At 40.1% G+C, this 20,242-nt stretch overlaps 1 protein-coding gene across 1 annotated transcript in view; it reads left to right on the forward strand.

The window, feature by feature from the left end:
* The first annotated feature begins 2,987 nt into the window (after positions 1 to 2,987).
* ccbe1 (collagen and calcium binding EGF domains 1) overlaps positions 2,988 to 20,242 on the forward strand; it is a 60,879-nt gene continuing 43,624 nt past the window's right edge. The window contains exons 1-2 of the mRNA XM_084046322.1: positions 2,988 to 3,145; positions 3,414 to 3,494. Of these exons, the coding sequence (XP_083902448.1) occupies positions 3,039 to 3,145; positions 3,414 to 3,494 (188 nt within the window). The 5' untranslated portion in view covers positions 2,988 to 3,038. The remainder of the gene's footprint in view (positions 3,146 to 3,413; positions 3,495 to 20,242) is intronic.

Genomic DNA, 20,242 nt, shown 5'->3' on the forward strand with positions numbered 1-20,242 from the left:
CAAAGGCCACCTATTTTGATTATTCAATAGTTGACTGTATAATAACTTACAGTATAGTATTAGTATAGTACATTTTATTAATTGTGGTACAAAGTCATGTTAAATCTACAATCTGTAAGTTTCATGTCCTACCCGGGATTTGCACTCCTCCACATTAACCTGCATGGTTAATGTGGTTGAATTAAACAAGAGGGGTGTAAATTCTGGGTTAATGTAACCATATATCCTGTGTCATGAGTCATGACAAATAGCAAAAATAGCCATTCTACAAGCTCACGTGTCCCATGGCAGTGCATTATGGGTTTGTAGATCTGTGCAACATTTTTGACAATTTTTGCTAAAGCCAAAAATATTGGCTTAATTATAAGTGGTTAGAAGGTAGAGAATTGGGCATTTGAGAGAACTCGTTGTGGATTTTGGAGGAGAAGTGGGCACTGTCTTCTGGGGAGAACTGGGCACTTTTTTCCTTTTCTTTAAATGTTCACATTGTATAACCCATTTCTAATCACTCATAACAGTTCTCTACAGAGCCCACTTCATTTTAGTGCCCAGTTGACCTGTATCCAAATAGAAACCCCATTACAGTTAAGCCTGTAATGCGAGGTGAGGATGCCTAGGTTTATTGCAGACATAGGCTAATAAGTACTGATTCTCTTGGGCGGTTCTGTCTCTGTGCTGAGGCATCAAAACAGGTGGAACATAAATGGCACAGCATGCGCACCTCAGAGTCGTGACGCACCATGCTTATTTCTAAAGGCCGTCATCCATTTTGTGGGCGATGACGATGGCAATGGATGGAAGGGGTGAAAGATTTTTTTCTGGGTTCGAAGCACCATCTAGTGGAGAGAAACAGAAACTGCACCTCCCTGCAGGTAAGCTCTGTGGTCAGTGTGATGTGAAGTAAACTGTCGTTTCCCCCCCTAGCTGGAGTGGTCATGCTTGACCAGGCCCTATAAATCAGGTATAATGTATCATTCTAGCACAGTGGTTCTCAACCTGTGGGTCGTGGTCCCCACATGATTTTGGGAGAGTCCCCAGATGACAGTGAAGTGACAATTTAAGGACTTTTAAGACCTTTTTAATAAAACAAAAATGTTATCAAAAGTAATCAACAGTCAATAAAACAGCTTGTAGATCAGCTATATTCACAATATTTATCTGTGGAACCGGGTCAAACTAAATTGAATGCCTCATCTTCTACATCACAAGTGCTTATCAGGGTGGGGGGTCCCCAGTTCAAATATGATTATTTTGGGGGTCATGGCCTGAAAAGGTTGAGACTGTGAATAAAGTATAGGCCTACTGTAAATCATGTCTGACTGTCCTCACAGATTGAAACGCCAGTAGTGGCTGTAAAATGACACCACTGTCGTCCTGTTTCACTGCTATATCCTTTACTTAAGCTCCCCGGGCGTTCTGCTATCCAACTCCTGTAATGGTATACCGCTTTCCTGAGAAACTGAAGAACTCTTGGGTTCTGTAGATGATGCCAGGCAGTGCATGGATGGTGTGTGTGTGTGTGTGCATGTGCATGCGTGCGTGCGTGCGCGCTTGCTGACTGACTGTGACCTTGCTTGCTGCTAGAGGTCACACAGGCAGCAAAGGTCAAGGTCATGTTGTGTTTTGCAACGTCTATGTTTGTAACACAGGGATGAGTGTAGGGTTTGTCGTTTACAGGGCTATTTAATAACCCCATTGTCTTGGTCAGTGTGCTTTGAAAACGATAAAGGGTGCACTGCACACTGAGTCAGGTTAAAGTTGTAGTTTTCATTATGAGTTTTGGTTCCATTAATTAGGCTAGTTTTGAACGTTTTGGCTTTGACTCTGTGTGGTTGTCTCATTTTAAATCAGAAAACTAAAATAAACTGCTGTGAAACATCAGAGCACGTCTTCCATCCACCAGATGGAGATGAACGTCGAAAGAATGTTATGATGATCATTGGAAGGAGATTTATACGGGCCTGCGTGTAATTTTCGTGAACAACCGCAAGGTGGTGGCAAAGATATCAACAACAGGGGGGTGTGCGTGAGAGCATTTTAGGTTTGTGTCACAATAGCCTAATGCTATCATTAATCATGACTTGAAACGTTCAGTGAAGAAACCTTCATCCTGTTAAACCCGTCAAGTTATTAACCGTAAAAAGTGAAACCTGCCGCGGGTTTCTCTGTGTAAGTAACTACATTGAAAAGGTTATGCACCGGGTGAGATAGGAGCAGCCTCGGATCAAGACTATTTTATCGATTTTAACATTTGCCTATCTATGAGTCTTGGGCTGCACCCCGCAGCGTGCCCTAGACTTTCACCAGTAAAGTCCGTATTTCTCTGAACATGTACAAATGCTAAATATAAGGCGCTTACCCGGTTGCCCCAAATGTTAACTCGGCATTTGGAATCTTTGTACACTGTATCAGTCGGTATTTTTAAATAGATATGCGTTTTAATCCCGTCTGTGCCTGAACGCCATTTCCCCCCACCGCCTCGTTTACTTCCTGTTTACTTTGAGTTAATATCGGTTTTCACCCGATGCGCCCCGTTACTACCGCCCATTGAATTTCCGACAGAATCCGAAACAGACGGGATTAAGACACATATCTAGTTGCACACGGGTTCCTAATGTCGAGTTAACACCCGGGGCTACAGGGTCAGCACTTTGTATATATTTCTTGTACATGTACGGAGAAGTACGGGCTTTTCACGCGGATGTGCAGTGACTAGGGGGGTGCAGCCCAAGACTAGATAGAAAGTAAAAGTCAGACTCGATAGAATACATCTATGATAGTCTTGATCCAAGGCTAAAATAGGAGCGTCTTCACAAAGCGCGTTCAGTAACCGAAAGGAATCAATTTTACAACAGGCAACATCTGTCCAGATAGAAGCAGTTAATAAGTAGGCGGGCCGAATGTGGCCAACGTGAGTTTGGATTGTTAAATGGATGCAGTGGAGGAGATGAAGCAGCAGCAGTCTCTCGCCACAGTCTCAGCTGGTACAGCGCACAGGACACACAGGTGTTTCCCACACCACCGGACCCCTATATGAGATGATACTGACACGCAACGGGAGGACTCTGCTGATGGCTGTGACCTGCATGTTCTTCTCCAGAGGTTTGCTGTGGTCCTATCGAGATGAGCAGGATGCAAGTGACAGGTATATAAGACAATGTATGGGACATATTTAACCACTTAATCCTCCCTATATATTTTATAGGCTATTTGAAAATAGCTGATCTGCAAGCTCACAGATAAGCCTGGCATTGCATGCACTGTGAGCTTAGATCTGCTATTTTTGAAATGCTTAGAAGTTGTATTATCATTATTAGCCCATTATTTTGAAAGACAGATACATAATGCCCAAAATAGGCAGGACTTCATGGTTGTTTTATTGCATTATATATAGACTATATTTGTTTCCATAGTGAAGTCTGCTCTGAAAATAAGATTGCCACAACCAAGTACCCCTGCTTGAAATCAACTGGAGAAGTTACGACTTGCTACAGGTAGAATGATTCAAATAGTTGCATGCTACTAAACATGTTTTTGTGCTTTATGTTTGATACAAAATAATCTGATAGAATGCAAAGTCAGCAATACAAAATATGTGGCACAGCATACCATACACCAATCTGCTATCATTTGCATACTGCATGATGATGAATGAATGACTCTGTAGAATGAATAGGCTACATCAGCATAAAGTGATGGGTAAACTATAAGAAAAAGTCTTTTCAACTTTTTATTAAAGGACCACTTCACCCATTTTCAACCTATCTTCATGTAATTGGTCTTCATCAATGGACCTGTAAGGGTCCATTTGGTTCCATTTGTACACTCTCAGAGTTATGGGGGTTCTTTCCTGGGCTGATCATTCACAAGCCCGATTGCCCTGATATGGTGACATTCTTGCTGAGGTGACACCTCCACGCAGCTGAGGTGCTGTTCCAGGGAACATCGTGCTGAATAGAGGAGGGGCTGCTCACTGAGAGTCGGCCCATGTGAGCGTTACAGCATCTGACATTTCACAGATCACCAGACGCTTCATGTAGCTTCATTTTTTATTTACGTTTACAAGATGAGTAACATTATACACACAGCTAAATGTTTCAGCACTGTCTTCTTCACTGTGTATAGCAGTTGTACCATTTTCTCACAGCGCTACAGTTTAACACACTTACAGTTGAACTGTAGTACCACTACCACACAGTAGTACAGCAATACTGTAGTACCACACACAGTAGTACACCAGTACTGTAGTACTGCTACCACACTGTTACTGAAGAAGACAGTGCTGAGACATTTAGCAGTGTGTATAATATGTCTTACTCATATTGTAAACATGAATACAAAATTATGTGTGAATTGAAAGAATGAGGTCTGATTATATGTGAATTAATATTTTTTGGAATAGTTGGGACTTTTTGTGGATTTCTTTTGGCAGGTCTAAGAGATCTTTAAATGGGCACGTAGTTACCAGGAGATATGTTGGTCTAAGATCTCCTGCTCTGGCCTGTCCTTTAAATATAACCTCTGAATGTAGTTGGCTGATATCTTGCAAGCTATTCTGCTTTGTAATCACAACAGATTCAATAACAGATTAACTTTTATCATAATGCATTCACTGTTGTTAAGAGTGTAACCAGCCCTTTTAGGAGCGTCTCTCACCATTTGCACATTAGCTGTGTAATAATAATAATAATAATAATAATTACGAATAGCAATTTAACTTAATGCAAATGTTGTAGCTAACGCCTACTGTTGAGGTGTCAGTGAAAATGCAAAATAAATGCTCTACCCATAGCTTTGTGGATACATTATTAATACAGTTTGATATACTAGGACAGCAAAAGCTCTTGAAATAACTAGCCTAAAAAATTAAGTGGAAAAATAATTTAGTAAATGACAAGTTGTTACATTTGGTAGATCATGGGTTTTCAACTGGTGGTTCGTGGACCACTGATGGTCCGTGAAGGTATTGCATGTGGTGCCTGACCATGCAATTAGTTATGTAGGAAAGGGCTTGATTTAATTCACCTCAAATTAACAAATTAAATTAATTCCTTAACAGTCATTATTTAATGTCAAGCTTTTACCCCCACACCACGCCCATGATGTCACCCCTCCCAACACAACAGTGGTCCCCAGGTTGACAGGGTGGTGGTCCCTGGTTCATAATCAGTTGAAAACCCCTGGGGTAGATGATTCAAGATGTCCAACTGAGAACAACTTTGGAGGTCCAACCAGGAACAAGCAGAACTTGTTTCTATCGATACTGTGGATGTTTGTGGAACCAATTGATTTCCTTAAAATCTGAGAAGCATGAAATGTTTATGGATGTTCAGCCACTTGAAACTAAGCATCCCTATTCTGGGGCAAATATTCAATGAAAATAGCAGATCTACAAACTCACAATGCATCCCAATGCGGCACGGTGTGAGGTTGTTTCTCAGCTATTTTCAGTGAAGATATTTGGTGTAGGGGGGAAAAATCGGTGGGTCCTAGTAGACCCCTGGGGGCTGGGGGACTCCAGTCAATGAAGAATGTAGGGTTTAAGTGGTTAACCTACATTGTTAGTTGAGTAGCACTAATAACCCTCAGTCAGTGCTCTCAATTTAACGACAACATTAAAAAAGACTTCAAAAGTTCAGTTGCATTAAGGCCATAATCATGATTATGGCATTTTATATTATTTCGTTTTTTGTAAATGTAAAACTAAAGGAATGTGGACTTCCAAATGTGGACCAAATAGCCGTGGTTTCTTTTTTGCAGCACTTGAGACATGGCTGGCGTTTAAGCCTGTTTGACATTCTGTTTGATCATTATGTCTCAGACATGCTCTTAACATGATTATGTTGGTTTATGGTTATTGGTTGCGGTCACTGTTGTTCAGAATGTTTATTTAAAGAAGAAAGACTGGTGTTACCAGAGAGACTGGAGAACAGAGTCTGCATAGTTCAGGGTGCATTTCAGTTCACTGGCATGGTGCAAGTCAATACATGAATGCTTATCAGCTGCAGTGCAGGTTCAAGGCAAATCGTATCATTGTCATGCCAGACGAGGTTGTGGAGCTTGTCACTGCCAGTACCTACCATGTATGCAGGGTCTTTCCAAAATGTAGTCATAAAGCAGAAATACCAGAGTAATGAGTCTACCAGTGCAATTTTACCCAGCATAGCTACAGCAAGCTTGATGATACAAATACTGATGCTGATCGATTTATCTGTCTGGCTGGCTGGCTGGCTGGCTGGCTGGCTGGCTGGCTGGCTGGCTGGCTGGCTGGCTGGCTGGCTGGCTGGCTGGCTGTCAAGAGACCATGTTGCTGCTTACACTCTGATGCACACAGTCACCCTATTAGCATTCATCATGTTGTGTTGTGAAAGCACCGGCAGACATGTACCAGGTTAAAGACATGCACCAGAGTACAGACATGCACCAGAGTACAGACATACACCAGACTACAGACATGCATCAGAGTCCAGGGGCACATTTAACACAACACTTTAAATACAAGCAGGAGTTTAGATGTATTTGAATGCATATTATCTTGTATAGCATGACAACTATGCAATTACATAGACTTGTATTAGAAGAATTATCATATGAAATTGTCACAGTATACTCTGGAGACCTCTTACAATGTATTCTGAATTAAGTTTTGGCAACACCAGTGAAGTACTGTTACTGTATGGTGAAGTGAAGTCTCAGGGGGAAAAAAAACTGAGATGAGAGCCAGATTCATTGTGTTAGCTCCACAGGATAAACACACATAAATAATCTTTATTTATAACTTTAGGTGACAAGTAATTACAGAAAGCCATGATTACATTGGTGTGATTTATTGTGTACACTCAATAGACCCAGCTACCTTGCAGCATAAATGCTTTTCTGGGAGAAAAGCAGAGCTCAGTGTTTCCACTCTAGTGGTGTAACGGTTACACATAATTGATATGTGGCGTGTGTAATTGTTGCTTTGTTATTACTCCAAATATTTCGGGTGGTACCAAGTGTTTAATGGAGCTCTTTCTTCTGTTACTCCCCCATGTTTCTCTTCCTCAGAAGCTCTGGAATTCCAGGGGTGCTCTCCTCACCCTGAAAGGACAGAATGCCTCAGAAATCAGTGAGACAGGGTGACTCCAACATTTGTTTTTTTGTGAGACAAGATAGCCATGAACTCTGATCCAAGAACATGTTTATCTCCTTGAAACAAACTGTCCCAGTCTGCATCTACACTGACACCTCTTGAGACAAGTTTTCAATCGCTATACCTTTGTTGTTCCCAGACATTTACTCTCTAAAATACTCAAGAGTTATTTACACTCTGAGTGTACACATGTAATAGGTACATTTGGTTTCAGTTTACTGAGGATTTTAATGTAAACAGTAGTTGACTGCTACTATGAGCTGAAAGTGATGTTATCCAAATTGTTAATTTATCTCTGAAAGTGTAAACAAAAATCCTTAATGAATACTACGGTTTACTGTCCTCAGGAGTCAGGAGTTTCTACTGCAGAAGTCATAATGGTTTTCAGTGTCTGATCATGGACTGTGCTTGGCTGTGAAGAAGAGCCTTACAATCAGTAAACCGTTTGCTGGCCTCTCGGGTTTTCTGGCGTTAAATGTTCAGTAGTTTTTCTCAAACTGAGTGAGTTTTAGGTTTAAATGCTTTCTGTGTTCAAGCACTATGGGGGATTACTGCACCATGTCATTGAAATTAAATGGTCAGTATAGCGAAGCCAGTCATCCCTTGAGTAACATTTACTCTTATCATTCAACTTGTCCAGCTCAGTGGCCTGGTGGTTAAAGTGTCCGCCCTGAGATTGGGAAGTTGGGGTCCAATTCCCCGGCCGAGTGATACCAAAGAATAAAATGAGACCTGATGCCTCCTTGCTTGGCACAGTGCATCATGGGTTAGTTCTTGCGTCATGTCCAGGGGGTGTGCTTGTCTTTTACTGTACTGTACATCATGGCTTGGGGATGTATTTGTACCTCAAACTGGTCAGGATAGGCCCTGCCCTATGGGCCACATGACTCGGCAAAGCTTAGTATTCGATTTGACAACATTTAACTAGAATTTATTTTATTTAAACACTGAAAGGACTCCACTGAGTGGAAAGGAATTCCACTCTGTGTCTAAGAGGAGGGTTGTGGACTGTTCATAAAGCTGCTTACCAGTGAAATCATCGTTAGGCAGGGTTTTTTTTCAAACAAGATTTCAAATTATTTCTTTTATTTTCTATTAACGTGAGCAATTATAGCGTGCTAACTTTCTAGGAATAGAAAGCCTGCCGTTTCTATTAGCTTGGATTCCCCATGGATGACAAAATAATCCTCTAGAAATTATTGAGTGGAGAAAAACATGAAAGCCAAGACAATTTATGTACCGTTGTTTGAATTTGTCATTTTATTGTAGTGAGTAATGTTGTTGAGGGTTAGGTCGTATGGAATGTTCTAAGATCAGAGCCTGACTGAATAAAATAACCTGTGGTCATTTCCCATAGAATGTTAAGTTAGACGTGCAAGCCTATTGGATTTGTCTGCAGGTTTACAGTTGTTTTTGCTCTCACTGACTTTTAAATTCAAATTATGCATGCCTACTGTACATACAAAATAGTTTCTCATTAAGCCAATTGTGATTATTGTACTGTGTAACACTGCACTGGAAAAGTTTATTGCACTTGTGAGTGAGGCGGAAATATTAGGCAATTTACAGTGATTAATATTGGTCACAGACATTCAGTCCAGATGTTTCCTATCTGAGGAAACATTATCATTAAAGCAAGAACTTGATCTATGTTACTATAAATGTCGTCACAAGACCAGTCACTGAAATTCTTCGGAAAGAAACAACACGATTTCTTCTTAAAAACCAAAACAATTCATTGCAGGCAGGGCATCGTGGGACAGAATACTCTGTGTGTGTGTGTGTGTGTGTGTGTGTGTGTGTGTGTGTGTGTGTGTGTGTGTGTGTGTGTGTGTGTGTGTGTGTGTGTGTGTGTGTGTGTGTGTGTGTGTGTGTGTGTGTGTGTGTGTGTGTCTGTGTCTGTGTGTGTCTGTGTGTGTGTGACGGCATGTTACCTTTTTTTTCAAGCTGTATTTTGCCCCACAAGGCCCAATAGCACAGCAGTAATAAATTCACTACACTTTTTATTCTACTCTAAACAATATTCTGAAGATGGATGTTTCACTTGAGGGTCTCCCTGTCTCCAAAAACATAGAAAATAAGTGTCTGAGCAAATGCAGGCATGTTTTGATGTGTTAAAACACAACTCTGCCTTGAGTTATCAAATAAGGACCCCCACCCCCCACTTGGCTCAGACTACAAAAGAACAGAAACCATGATATACTATCACAGTTTACCGTTTTTAATATCCCTTCATACATATAGAGTTATAAAAGAAAGATCTGTCTTAGTGAAACAAATCAATCGTTGAAGCAAGGATCATGGCACAAGTCCAAACTCTTTCTCAACAGCCCTGGGACTGAAACAAATTGTTGTAAAATTAGTCTTTACGGAATCAGATAAAACTGATTAGAATCACAGCAATGGAAACATTCCTGAAATGATTTCCAATACCTGGACCTGTTACTTCTCAGTCAGGTCACAATGGAAAAGAGAAGACGCTGATCATGCACATAACTATTTCACAACTTGGGGTCTGGGGACCCCCAGGTGTTCTTTATGGGGTGCCTGGGGATTCCTGTATTGGTTCTGCAATACAGTTTTTTTTTGTTTCGTTTTTTTATCCACTGGTAGATCTGTGACTGTCTGGCTACGCAAGACTGCCTAAAGCGTTGGTTCTCAAAGTGGGGTCCGGGGACCCCCAGGGGTACATGAGGGGGTTCCAGGGGGTCCCCAGCTAAATGATGGACAGGTACCAAATGGACCCTTATGAGTCTGTAACGCTGAGAGTGTACAAATGGAACCAAATGGACCCGTTAGGGTCCATTTGGTTCCATTTGTACACTCTCAGAGTTAGATTAACATTGATTTTACAATATGAATTGGGGTCCCAGAGATATAAATGCCATTAAATGGGGGTCCGTAGCCCTAATGCATGTCAAAGTGGGGGTCCTTGAAATTAAAATGGTTGAGAATCACTGCTAGAGAGCCGTAAAAAAAACTTCTCTTATTGGGGTCCCTGGCTTATTTTTTTCAAATGGGGGTCCGTGGGGTAATAAGTGTCAATTTGGGGGTCCTTGACATGTAAAAGTTTGAGAACCACTGGCCTAAAGCATATCAAACTGGGGTCCTTGCAATGAAAAAGGTTGAGAATCCCACTGGGGTCCTTGAAATTAAAAAAGATTGAGAATCCCTGTTGTACCTAACTGTTCAAACGGTTGTTTCCTTTTACATTTCATCTGCGTAGAGCTCCCAAACATTTCCAATCATCTGTTTTAAATCTTCTCGGACCATGTAAGTCCACCTCGCTGATATAGATCGTTTTGTTTTCGGGGGAGTTGACATAGCGATAGATACTTAAATATGGGTATTTGGGGTAGCTGTTCAATAATAGCTCCCACGCAGTTGAAAGGTCATAAGATGCAAGGACTTAGAGAGGGAGGTCCTCAACATGGCAGATTTAAGCCTGGTTGTTTTATGAGAGGGGGAGAATGAAGATGAAGTTGTCTTGTTAAGTAATGATGATAACCGTTGTCTTTAGGTTTGTTGTGACTCCCCACCTACAACCAGCAGCTACTGGGCTCATTTATCTTCACCGTGGCCCCAGGTGGAAAGTTCCCAGCACTGTGTCAGTGAGGGATTACGGGCCGTTCAAACCAAGAATGACAACTAGAATGATAACGCTGTGAGCCTCCACACTGATGAACGATAGCGTTCTTGTAAACATGTTGAACGCGAGTGATGTGTTGAACGCGACGGCTGACAGTATTTATTGTTCGATGTCAATGTCGTTAATAGGTGTGGTATTGATTCGGCTTTCTTCTTGAGTTAGAACGATTTTTTAAATGATATATTTATAGTTATTCTTAGTGTGGACAGCCCTTAATGCTAAAAGTCTTACCTCATTGTGATCTGTCAGCAATTTGTTTTTATAAAAATGATAAAGGTTTAACTGTTTTTTATTTGGGATTACAGTTGAAAGTAGTGCTGACTTAAACCTTTAGTTTCATAAAGAAGAGAAGGCTAAAGCAGAACATTTTGATACAGTGCGTATAATATTCTAGTGCAGTGTGAGTTATCATGGAGCGAGCAGGGAGGACATGTTAGTGTTTTCCAGCATTCCATAGTGATGGATATAAAGCATCAACAGCTCTCTCTCTCTCTCTCTCTCTCTCTCTCTCTCTCTCTCTCTCTCCATTTCCTCTCAGCAGTACTCTATGAAATATAACAGTATGTTGAATTCAAATTGTTTCACATTGGTTGTTAAAATGCCAATTACCATGAAGTTTTGATTAGGCCCATATTAATCTTCTTCTTACCAGACAGTGTTTCCACAAATTAATCCTCCCCAAGCCAACAATCTCTCCATTCTCTGACCCCAGTGGCTAAAACAAACACAACCATTGTCCATACAGTTTGAGTTTCGTACAGTTACAATATATTTGCAACATTCACTACTCATAGTGGAAGCGATTACCTCCTTAAAGGTCCAACATTTACATCATGGTTATAGTTCATGATTTGTTTTGAGTTTTTTATAACTATCTGTAAGGAAACTTACAAGCTTGTCTTCCTGTTCTCTCTGTCAATGACAGCTTTCTCCAGATACAGTAAGATGTTAACTGGTTTTGTTAATTAAGAAAAACAAAAACAATTCTGCTTCACCTCATTTAGGGTTAGGACCTGAGTAAATTCTGTCTCCTAAGTCTGCCCAGTAAGAAACCTTAAATCACCATTAACATTGCTATTATCAAATTGTTTTTGAAGTAGACTGCTCACTTATAATCAGTGGATGTAATATATACCGCTCCCTGCTGTCAAAGTAGGAGATACACATATAAATACTTTCATTTTATACATAATCTAATTTTAATGCTGGTTATATTCTTGGGTAATCAGAAATAGTACTGAAATATTTTCAGTATTACTGTAAAGTGTAATTTGATTTATTTTGGGGGGAAACACACTTGTCCATATGTTTCCATTTGTAAGGAGACTGTTATACAAAACATGCCTTTCCCGTAAAGGTCATGACTTTAATAATGGCTCCCGATGCCTTAAGTGGTTTTATCAAAATAATTTGACAATTGTTATTTTGATCATTGAACTGTATTATCATTCTACACATACTTCAGCAAGCTAGGAAACCGTTGAGTATAATTTTAGGGATAAGCAGGTTATGAAAAAGTATGTACTTTCTCTATCAAGCACATAAAATCCTCAAAGACATTAAGTTTCAACAGCTGAGGGACTCTCAGAGTTATGAGTGCAACAAAAAATAAGATAAGAAAAAAGACACAGATGGTATATTATCAAAATTCATTCATTCATAATTTTATCCATATGACCCTGCTTTGTAAAAAAAAAAAAAAACGTTTTGATCTTGTAATGCCATAGCAATAAAAACATTTATATAGTGATTTTTTTTTTACAACCACAAATTTCTGATTTGGATATTTATGCAAATGTTAGGCCATATGTTAACAGTATATTCATTTCTATTAAAAACACATTTATCTTCAAATATAATCATTTACTTTCCAAACCAAATAATACTGTATATAATCATAGCAAGGATTATATGAGGGATTATTTAAAAACCCCACTGTCTACTCTGTTTGAGTTCTAGCCTTCACACTGAACTGAACCATGTGGTCATGCCTCAGTCATGATATGGTTGTGCTGTGGTTAAACTAGCATAATGGTGGTAATTTCTAAACCAGATATTTGTGGTCTCCAGTCCCTGAGCTCTTTATGCCATATGTAAACAGTACAAGGTGTGTGCACAGCTTTTTGATAACACGGTTTGATCTTTATTTGTACAAAGATTCCTGTATTAACATAATGCATAATTGTTACATTGCTGGAGGAAAGCATTGTAAAGTGAGAACAGATCAACAAGTTAATCTCCTAATTGAATGCAGCAGTGTGTGCACTGCATGTTTTAGCTCAGTCTACGGGTCTTTTTCACAGCCTACTTATTATTCATTCTAAAAGTGTTAATTTATTCTCCATTACAAGAAGAATAAGCTGTTAATGCACTGCATGTAATGTATAATGTATGTCCTTCTGCAGGACACCAGCTAACCAAGTAAATGTTCCCCTGCACCATTTAACCCAGGGCCACACCAATCATGTTATATTGCAAACAGCTGCACCGTTCAACATTAATAAAGCATTTTGGAAATGGGACTTCATGTTTAGTGCCTTTTGGCAGACCAGACATTGCCCCCGCCGTTGTTAATTTTGCAGGTATGCTGTTGAATTTCATTACTTTATTCAGTTTCGTTTACTTCACCGTACAGTAGCATATACAGTATGAGCGTATGTGTCTGTCTGCATTTCAGCGTTTGTTTGTATTGAGGCTATTAGTACAGTCATTCTTGATCTTTTTTTAATGTCAAGGACCCCCAGTTTGATATGCATTCAACTGATTGATATAATTATTTTTAAGGGTACACTCTCATAGTTACAGACACAGAAGGGTCCATTTGGTTCCTAACTATCAATCATTTAGCTGGGGACCCCCCTGTACCCCACATTGAATGTAGTATGTTATACGCTCAAGCGTGTTGCGTTCCTCACTTCCTCGCTAATGCAACACAGCCCATTCGGAACATTAAGGAATGTTGCATATGATTGCATGTCATGTGCTCTTGCAAACCACCAAGATTTGTTCCTCTCTTTTTTCAAACAACCAGACAATAGTACATTTTCAAACTTTTCCAACTAAGAAAACAGCAGGACATCTGCTTTTTACATGTAGGCCCAGTGCTGGAGCCCGTATTGTAAATATTTTTCCTTTGGGCTGAATGATTTTCTTTTCAAAGGTAATTTTTGCCACCATATAGGCCTACTGTTGATTTAGGTTTAACTTTCCAAGAGGTCAATTCCTCAGGGTCCAGTTTTTATAGCCTCAATTTTAACATCTCATTCTCTTTGTCACTTTTGCTGGTTATAGTATGACTTCTTGTGTTTGGAAATTGGTCCTTTGGAATACAAATTGCTCAAAAGTGTAGGAAAATGGCTCTATATAGAATATGTTTACAACTTGATTTATACACTAATCACTAATAATAATCACTGTTTGCTCACAGTTATTCAAGGTTCAGAAGGCATGATCCTCTTATATGCTATGAACCTTGAGACTAATATTTCACCAGATTCTCAGCATTGATTGATTGAATATTTTATTAGGCAAAAAAATGTAAACATAATAATTACATTCATAATACTTTGTCTAAAAGGTCTGTCATAGACATACTGTATGTAGTAGCATACTTCAAGTTCTTACAGTGTTTCCCCAAAGTGGTATTTGGGTGAATTTTTCTGAAATGCAAGGCAGGTATATAGTTGGAAGGCAATTCACACACACAACATTATGAGCATTAAGACTTTATAAACAAAGTTATAAACGATCATTTGATTTCAATGAATAATAGTTATTAAATAAGTAGTAAATAATAGAATAAACTCAAATAAAACAGAAACATTTGAGAATAAAACTACATTGTAGTACAATAACAAAATATCAGTTAAAGCCAGCGGCAAACAGAAAACTTCAGCTTTTATTTAAAAGAACTGAAAGTTGAAGCAGACCCCAGAGCTCTCCAGACCATGTTCCAGATATGTGGTGCATAAAAACTGAACGAATGCTTCTCCCCGTATAGTTTTAGTTGCGGGGACATAAAGCTGACCTGTCCCAGACGACCTGAGAGGTCTGGATGGTTCATGATGGGATCAGCATTACCTGGCCGAGGTCCAACAGAATGGTTTGAGTTATAAAAGGAGCATGTGGAAGAGATGATGATGGTTTACTGTAACAAACTATGGACAGACACGCTATCTGTAATTTCCTGGGTTGTCAACCTCAGAGACGTCACACACACACCTCTGCACTTACCTTCAACTTTCACCTTCTCTAGTTCTTAATAAACATCTATATGCTACAAGTTTACAAGTTATGAAAAAATAACGGATTTTATTATTTCAATTGATATCTCCAAATGTCTCTAAGATGATTAGTTGTATATTGACAGCCGTTGACTTCAGGGCTCCCTAGCCAGTGAATTGAATTGAATATGAATTAGCAGACGCGAACGGTGGCGGCAGGAGGTCTGAGCAGCCGCTTCCGGAATCGGAAGGTTCCCGGTTCGATCAACGGCTCCCCCTGCATTAGTGTCCTTGAGCAAGACACTTGCTCATGTAATTTGCATTAGGTTGGGAAATTTGGTTTCCTCTGCTATTGGTGTGTATGAAATTGCACACTGTAAAGCGCTTTGGATAAAGGTGCTATATAAATGCACCATTTACCATTTTAAAAGCTATCTAATGTGTTCTTTCTTTCTTTCTTTCTTTCTTTTTTTACGGGACAATGTACGTCAATACATGCACAAGAATTCAACCAATTGAACATGATATCATGTAACCATGCCGGATTTATAGCTAGAAGCTAATTTCCACTGTAATCCCACTGTTCGCTGTACATGAACACAGGCTTATTACTGCAGAATAGTGATGCGCGGGTCGGGTTTTTTCATGACCCGCCCCGCGACGGAACCCAACCCGCCTCAACCCGCCCCGCGAACCCATATATAAATCTATGGATTAACCCGCCCCGCGATTTTTTTTTATTCTGTAAAATCATGGTTAGAAAATAATCCCCAAGTGTATTCAAACTGTTTTATTGTTATTATTCTTATTCTTATTAGGAATAAAGACAAAACAAGAGCATGTGATTTTATTTATTTTTTTGCGTGTGAGAGCGGCTGACCCGCTCACCCGCAGCCCGCATAAAATTCTCAGAAATTCTGACTTGACCCACCCGCGCTGCGGGTTGACCCGCGGGTCCCGGGTCAACCCGCGCATCAGGCATCACTACTGCAGAATTAAGTAAAAAGCTGGTTGAAGTAGTTTATTGTCTGTATCAGTGGAGCAGTGATGGCATCTATCCCTCTTACAAGGCACTTGACCCCAGGGAGATGGATTTCTTAGGTGGAGTGCCACACCTACCATCAGCTCCCAGTACTTACCACACATCTCAGTTACCCAAGCCGTGCTACTCACTGAGAGATCAGTGCCCAGGATCAAACGCTGAACATTTTGATTCTAAAAGACAAATACTCTACCAACTTAGCCTGGATAGTATACAAACTGAACCAGACAGAAGTGAAGTGTGGCCTGAAATACCGCATTGGCTGTAGACATCATGATGTACCATTAGTATGCACACTGACCGTTAACGTTTGCCAGAGCTTCTCATTACAGTGTACGTGTGTACGTGTTACAATAGTGGAAATAAAGACAAAAAACCCTGAATTCGGAGCAGGATTTTGAATTTAAGATGTTAAATTGAGCAGCGCATTCGTGAATGTTCAATCCAGAGAGGTTGTTTGTTTTAGACGAGGGGCCTTAGTCAGGGAAGTGAGACTGAATCCATTTGACTGTCAAGGAACTGGGAAGGAACACTGAGTTCAAAATGGTCATTAACCAGTAGGTAATGTGCCATGTAAAATTGCTCAAATGGGTCCCCCCAGATGGGTCCCCCTTTCCATTATTACCCATGGCCAGAGTATATACTGCACACGCTGCATGGGCACAGACAGAAACTGCGTGGAAAATCGTTAATAATTTAAATGGGTAGAGTAGATGTTGCATTCACTAGATCTTTGTAATTTATTAGCTCTATTGAAAATATAAGACTCTCTGACAAGCTAGTGAGACAGCACTGGCAGCGCTGTCCGTAATTGGTTCTTTTTGTTCTCACATCCACCTTTTCACTTCTTATTCTTCTTACTTTCCATCATATGTACAATATTTGCACAAGATCTCTGCCATGAAGCAGCTGTGTAATAACATTTAACTTTAGTCTTTAATACTGCCCTCCCGGGCCATGAAACCACAGAAACAGCAGGATCCAAGAGTGTTTCAGACCACCTGTTGATCATCTGTAAGTGACTGCTGCAGGAAATTGGAAGGGCCTTAAATGCTCTTAACCACAGCCTTATATATATGCTTCATCGTACAATGAATAGCGAGAAAATATAAGATCTGCAAGCTCACACGTCTTTTTTTTATCTTTGAAAATGATTGACTATTATCACAAAATAGGGATGCCGGGGGGTGGGGGGGGGGGGTCACTACTGTACATTTTTCCTTTGCATTTACCCATCCTAATTATTAGGAGCGGTGCACTTCAGGCGCTTCACCGAGGTAGCAGTTAGGGGTTAAGTGTCTTGCTCAGGGACACTTCAACACATATAGACTGGCCGGACCGGGGGGCAAACCAGGGACCTTCTCGTTACCAGACGGCCTCTATACCCCCTCAGCTAGTTACTTCAATATGCTGCGTTGTGGCATCCATGGTATATATATACTGTATAATATGTATCTATTTGTATACTATATTCAACATGCCAGTAACCAGTAGTCCATTTCATCCCTCGTAATCTTCTGCTGATCCTCCTGATTTACAATCGGTTGCGCACCAAAAATAGCAGATGTACAAGCTCATAACACATCACATCACATCAAGTATAATCAAGCTTTCAGAACCATTAGAACCACAAGTCTATAGAAGACCTTTTATTGTCCCAGCTGGTTACTTACTCCTAAATGCTTTGGTGTTTTAATACTGTACAGTCACTGAATTTAATGGCCTATTTCCAACAGACAGACTGCTTTTGGAAAATGTATGTTTTTCCAAAAGCTGTCACTTTCCATGACATCTTAATTGCGTTATAATTACTAGGACATTACGCAACACAGTTACTGGAGTACAGACCTGGTTCCCTTCTGCAAAGAAAAACCAAAAAAAACAGTGCAGTTAATGTTTTTGATCAGATTTCAGATGCTATTTCGGCCCGGGAGGTAAAACGAGGTAAAATGTCTCAGCATTCTTGACCAGCAGTAAAAGTCTGTCTCCATACAAGAAGATATACTGCACGGCAAGACTTGTTCACCTGCGTTTAAACTAAGACCATTATAGTTTTTAGAGTGGATGATTTCTAATGGTACAAGAGTTTTGGAGAGATTTGGAAAACACTAAGGTATCCAAAACATTCTTTTTAATAGGAACTCCGTGTGTTTTTTATATCGTACTATAAATCTGCTCTCTTCGGGGGATTATATTTTGGATACAAAATCTCCAGCAGTTACTGTCCCTGTTGACGTAGCTCATGTCTGATTTATACACCGTCTTACGGCGGTGTTCCTGGCAGAAAAATTATGATCTACAAGCTCAAAATGCATCGTGGATGTTACGAGTTGCGAGCTTGTAGATCTGCTGTTTTCCGAGCACAACACTGGCATATGACAAAACATAAATTAGATCTCTGCTCATGTCTAATGTTTGGCTCAACCTTATCAGCTTTGTGTCTTGTTGACCAGTTGCCGCTTACAATAAAGGGACACATTTTGACATGCTAGATTCCAAAATGTCTGGATGACATAATGTGAATGATCCTATTATATAATCCAAACCCTGAAGGTATTTATCAAACAAACTGCTGTACCCCAGAGTACACCAGGGTTTCCCAAACCCTGGTGTACACTGCAGTTTGTTTGAACCCATTTTTGGGTCATGACATCCTTTTTTTTTAACGTTTCTAGAACACATTTTTTATTATAATTTGAAAAGATTTCCAAAAATAGAAATACAAATTTAGATTTATTTTTTCAGAACTTCCGAACATTTTTCAAAAGAATTTCAGGAAAAAAAAGAAATCTAAAACCTTTTAGAAGTAGTGAAAATAGCAGATCTACAAGCTCACAAGTGTGTAGATCGTGAGTTTACAGATCGAATATCTTCAAAAAAAATTAAATAGGGCTTAAGTGATTAATTGTCTCCGCCAGGCCGAAAGGCATGGCGAGAGAGTATGTTTTACCCCCTGTCCGTCCGTGTGTATGTCCGTGTGTCCGCGTGTCCGTGTGTCCGTCATTCTGTCATTTTGTGTACAGCTACTCTCTGACACCGTTGGCTTGATCGCAGCGAAACTGTGCAGACACACTCCCTGGATGCCAGAGCAGAATCTCTGCCCCAAATTTTTCAAATGAGCCTTTTATAGCGCCACCAGGAGGCCGCTTTTTGCAAAACACATTTTTTGACAGTACTCCTACAGATTTTATCCAAACATCACCCAATCAGTGCACAGTATCTCTATAGTCATGTTATCAACACGGATCTGTCAATTTTCCATATTTCATCCTGATTGGCTAAGGTTGGCTTCCAAAGTTTGCAGGATTGCTCCGTTTTCAACAAAATGCCTCAAATCATGAACGCAGCTTGAGATTTCCGTGAGTTTTCACACGCACATTCCCACTAGGCCGAGGAAGAAATGCCACATGAAAATGTTCAAATCAGCCTCATGGTGGCGCTATAAAAGGCCGATTTGTGTTTTTAACTATAACTGCACCGATCTGCATAAAACTTTGCACGCACACTCCCTAGAGGCCAAGGAAAAAAAACTGCCCTGAATTTTTCACATTTGCTTTTCATAGCGCCACCAGGAGGCCGACTTATGTAAAACACATTTTTTGATATTAAGCCTTCAGAATTTATCAAAAGTTCACACAAATCGGTACACATGATCTCTATAGTAATGTGATCACAATGGATCTTTTACATTTTTCATATTCCATCCTGATTGGCTAACATTGACATCTAAAGTTTGCAGGAGTGGCCCGTTTTCAACAAAATGCCACAAATCATGAATGCAGCGTCCGATTGCGGTGACACTTTGCATGCACATTCGCACTACATTGAAGAACAAATGCCACCCTTTTAACATTGCCCTATTATAGCGCCACCAGGAGGCCGATTTTGCAACGCTTTTCTTTTATATTTACTCCTACAAATTCAAACATCATGCAAATGGTTACCCATTGTCTCTATAGTCAAGTGATCAAGATGATTGCGTCCAATTTTTCATATTCCATCCTGATTGGCTAATTCCGAACATCGCTGCCCCACAATAACCTACCTGACCTGGCGGAGACCTGTGCTCCGAGGAGCACTTTTTCCAGTTTATAATGCATTTTTGTATGTTAGGGTCCCGTCGGGGTGACACCAAATTAATCTTTTGGGTCTCAAGCTGAAAGGTTTGGGAACCGCTGGTGTACACATACATGTTC

Source organism: Gymnoscopelus microlampas (genome assembly GCF_963454915.1).
Source record: "Gymnoscopelus microlampas genome assembly, chromosome: 21".
Taxonomy (NCBI): Eukaryota; Metazoa; Chordata; class Actinopteri; order Myctophiformes; family Myctophidae; genus Gymnoscopelus; species Gymnoscopelus microlampas.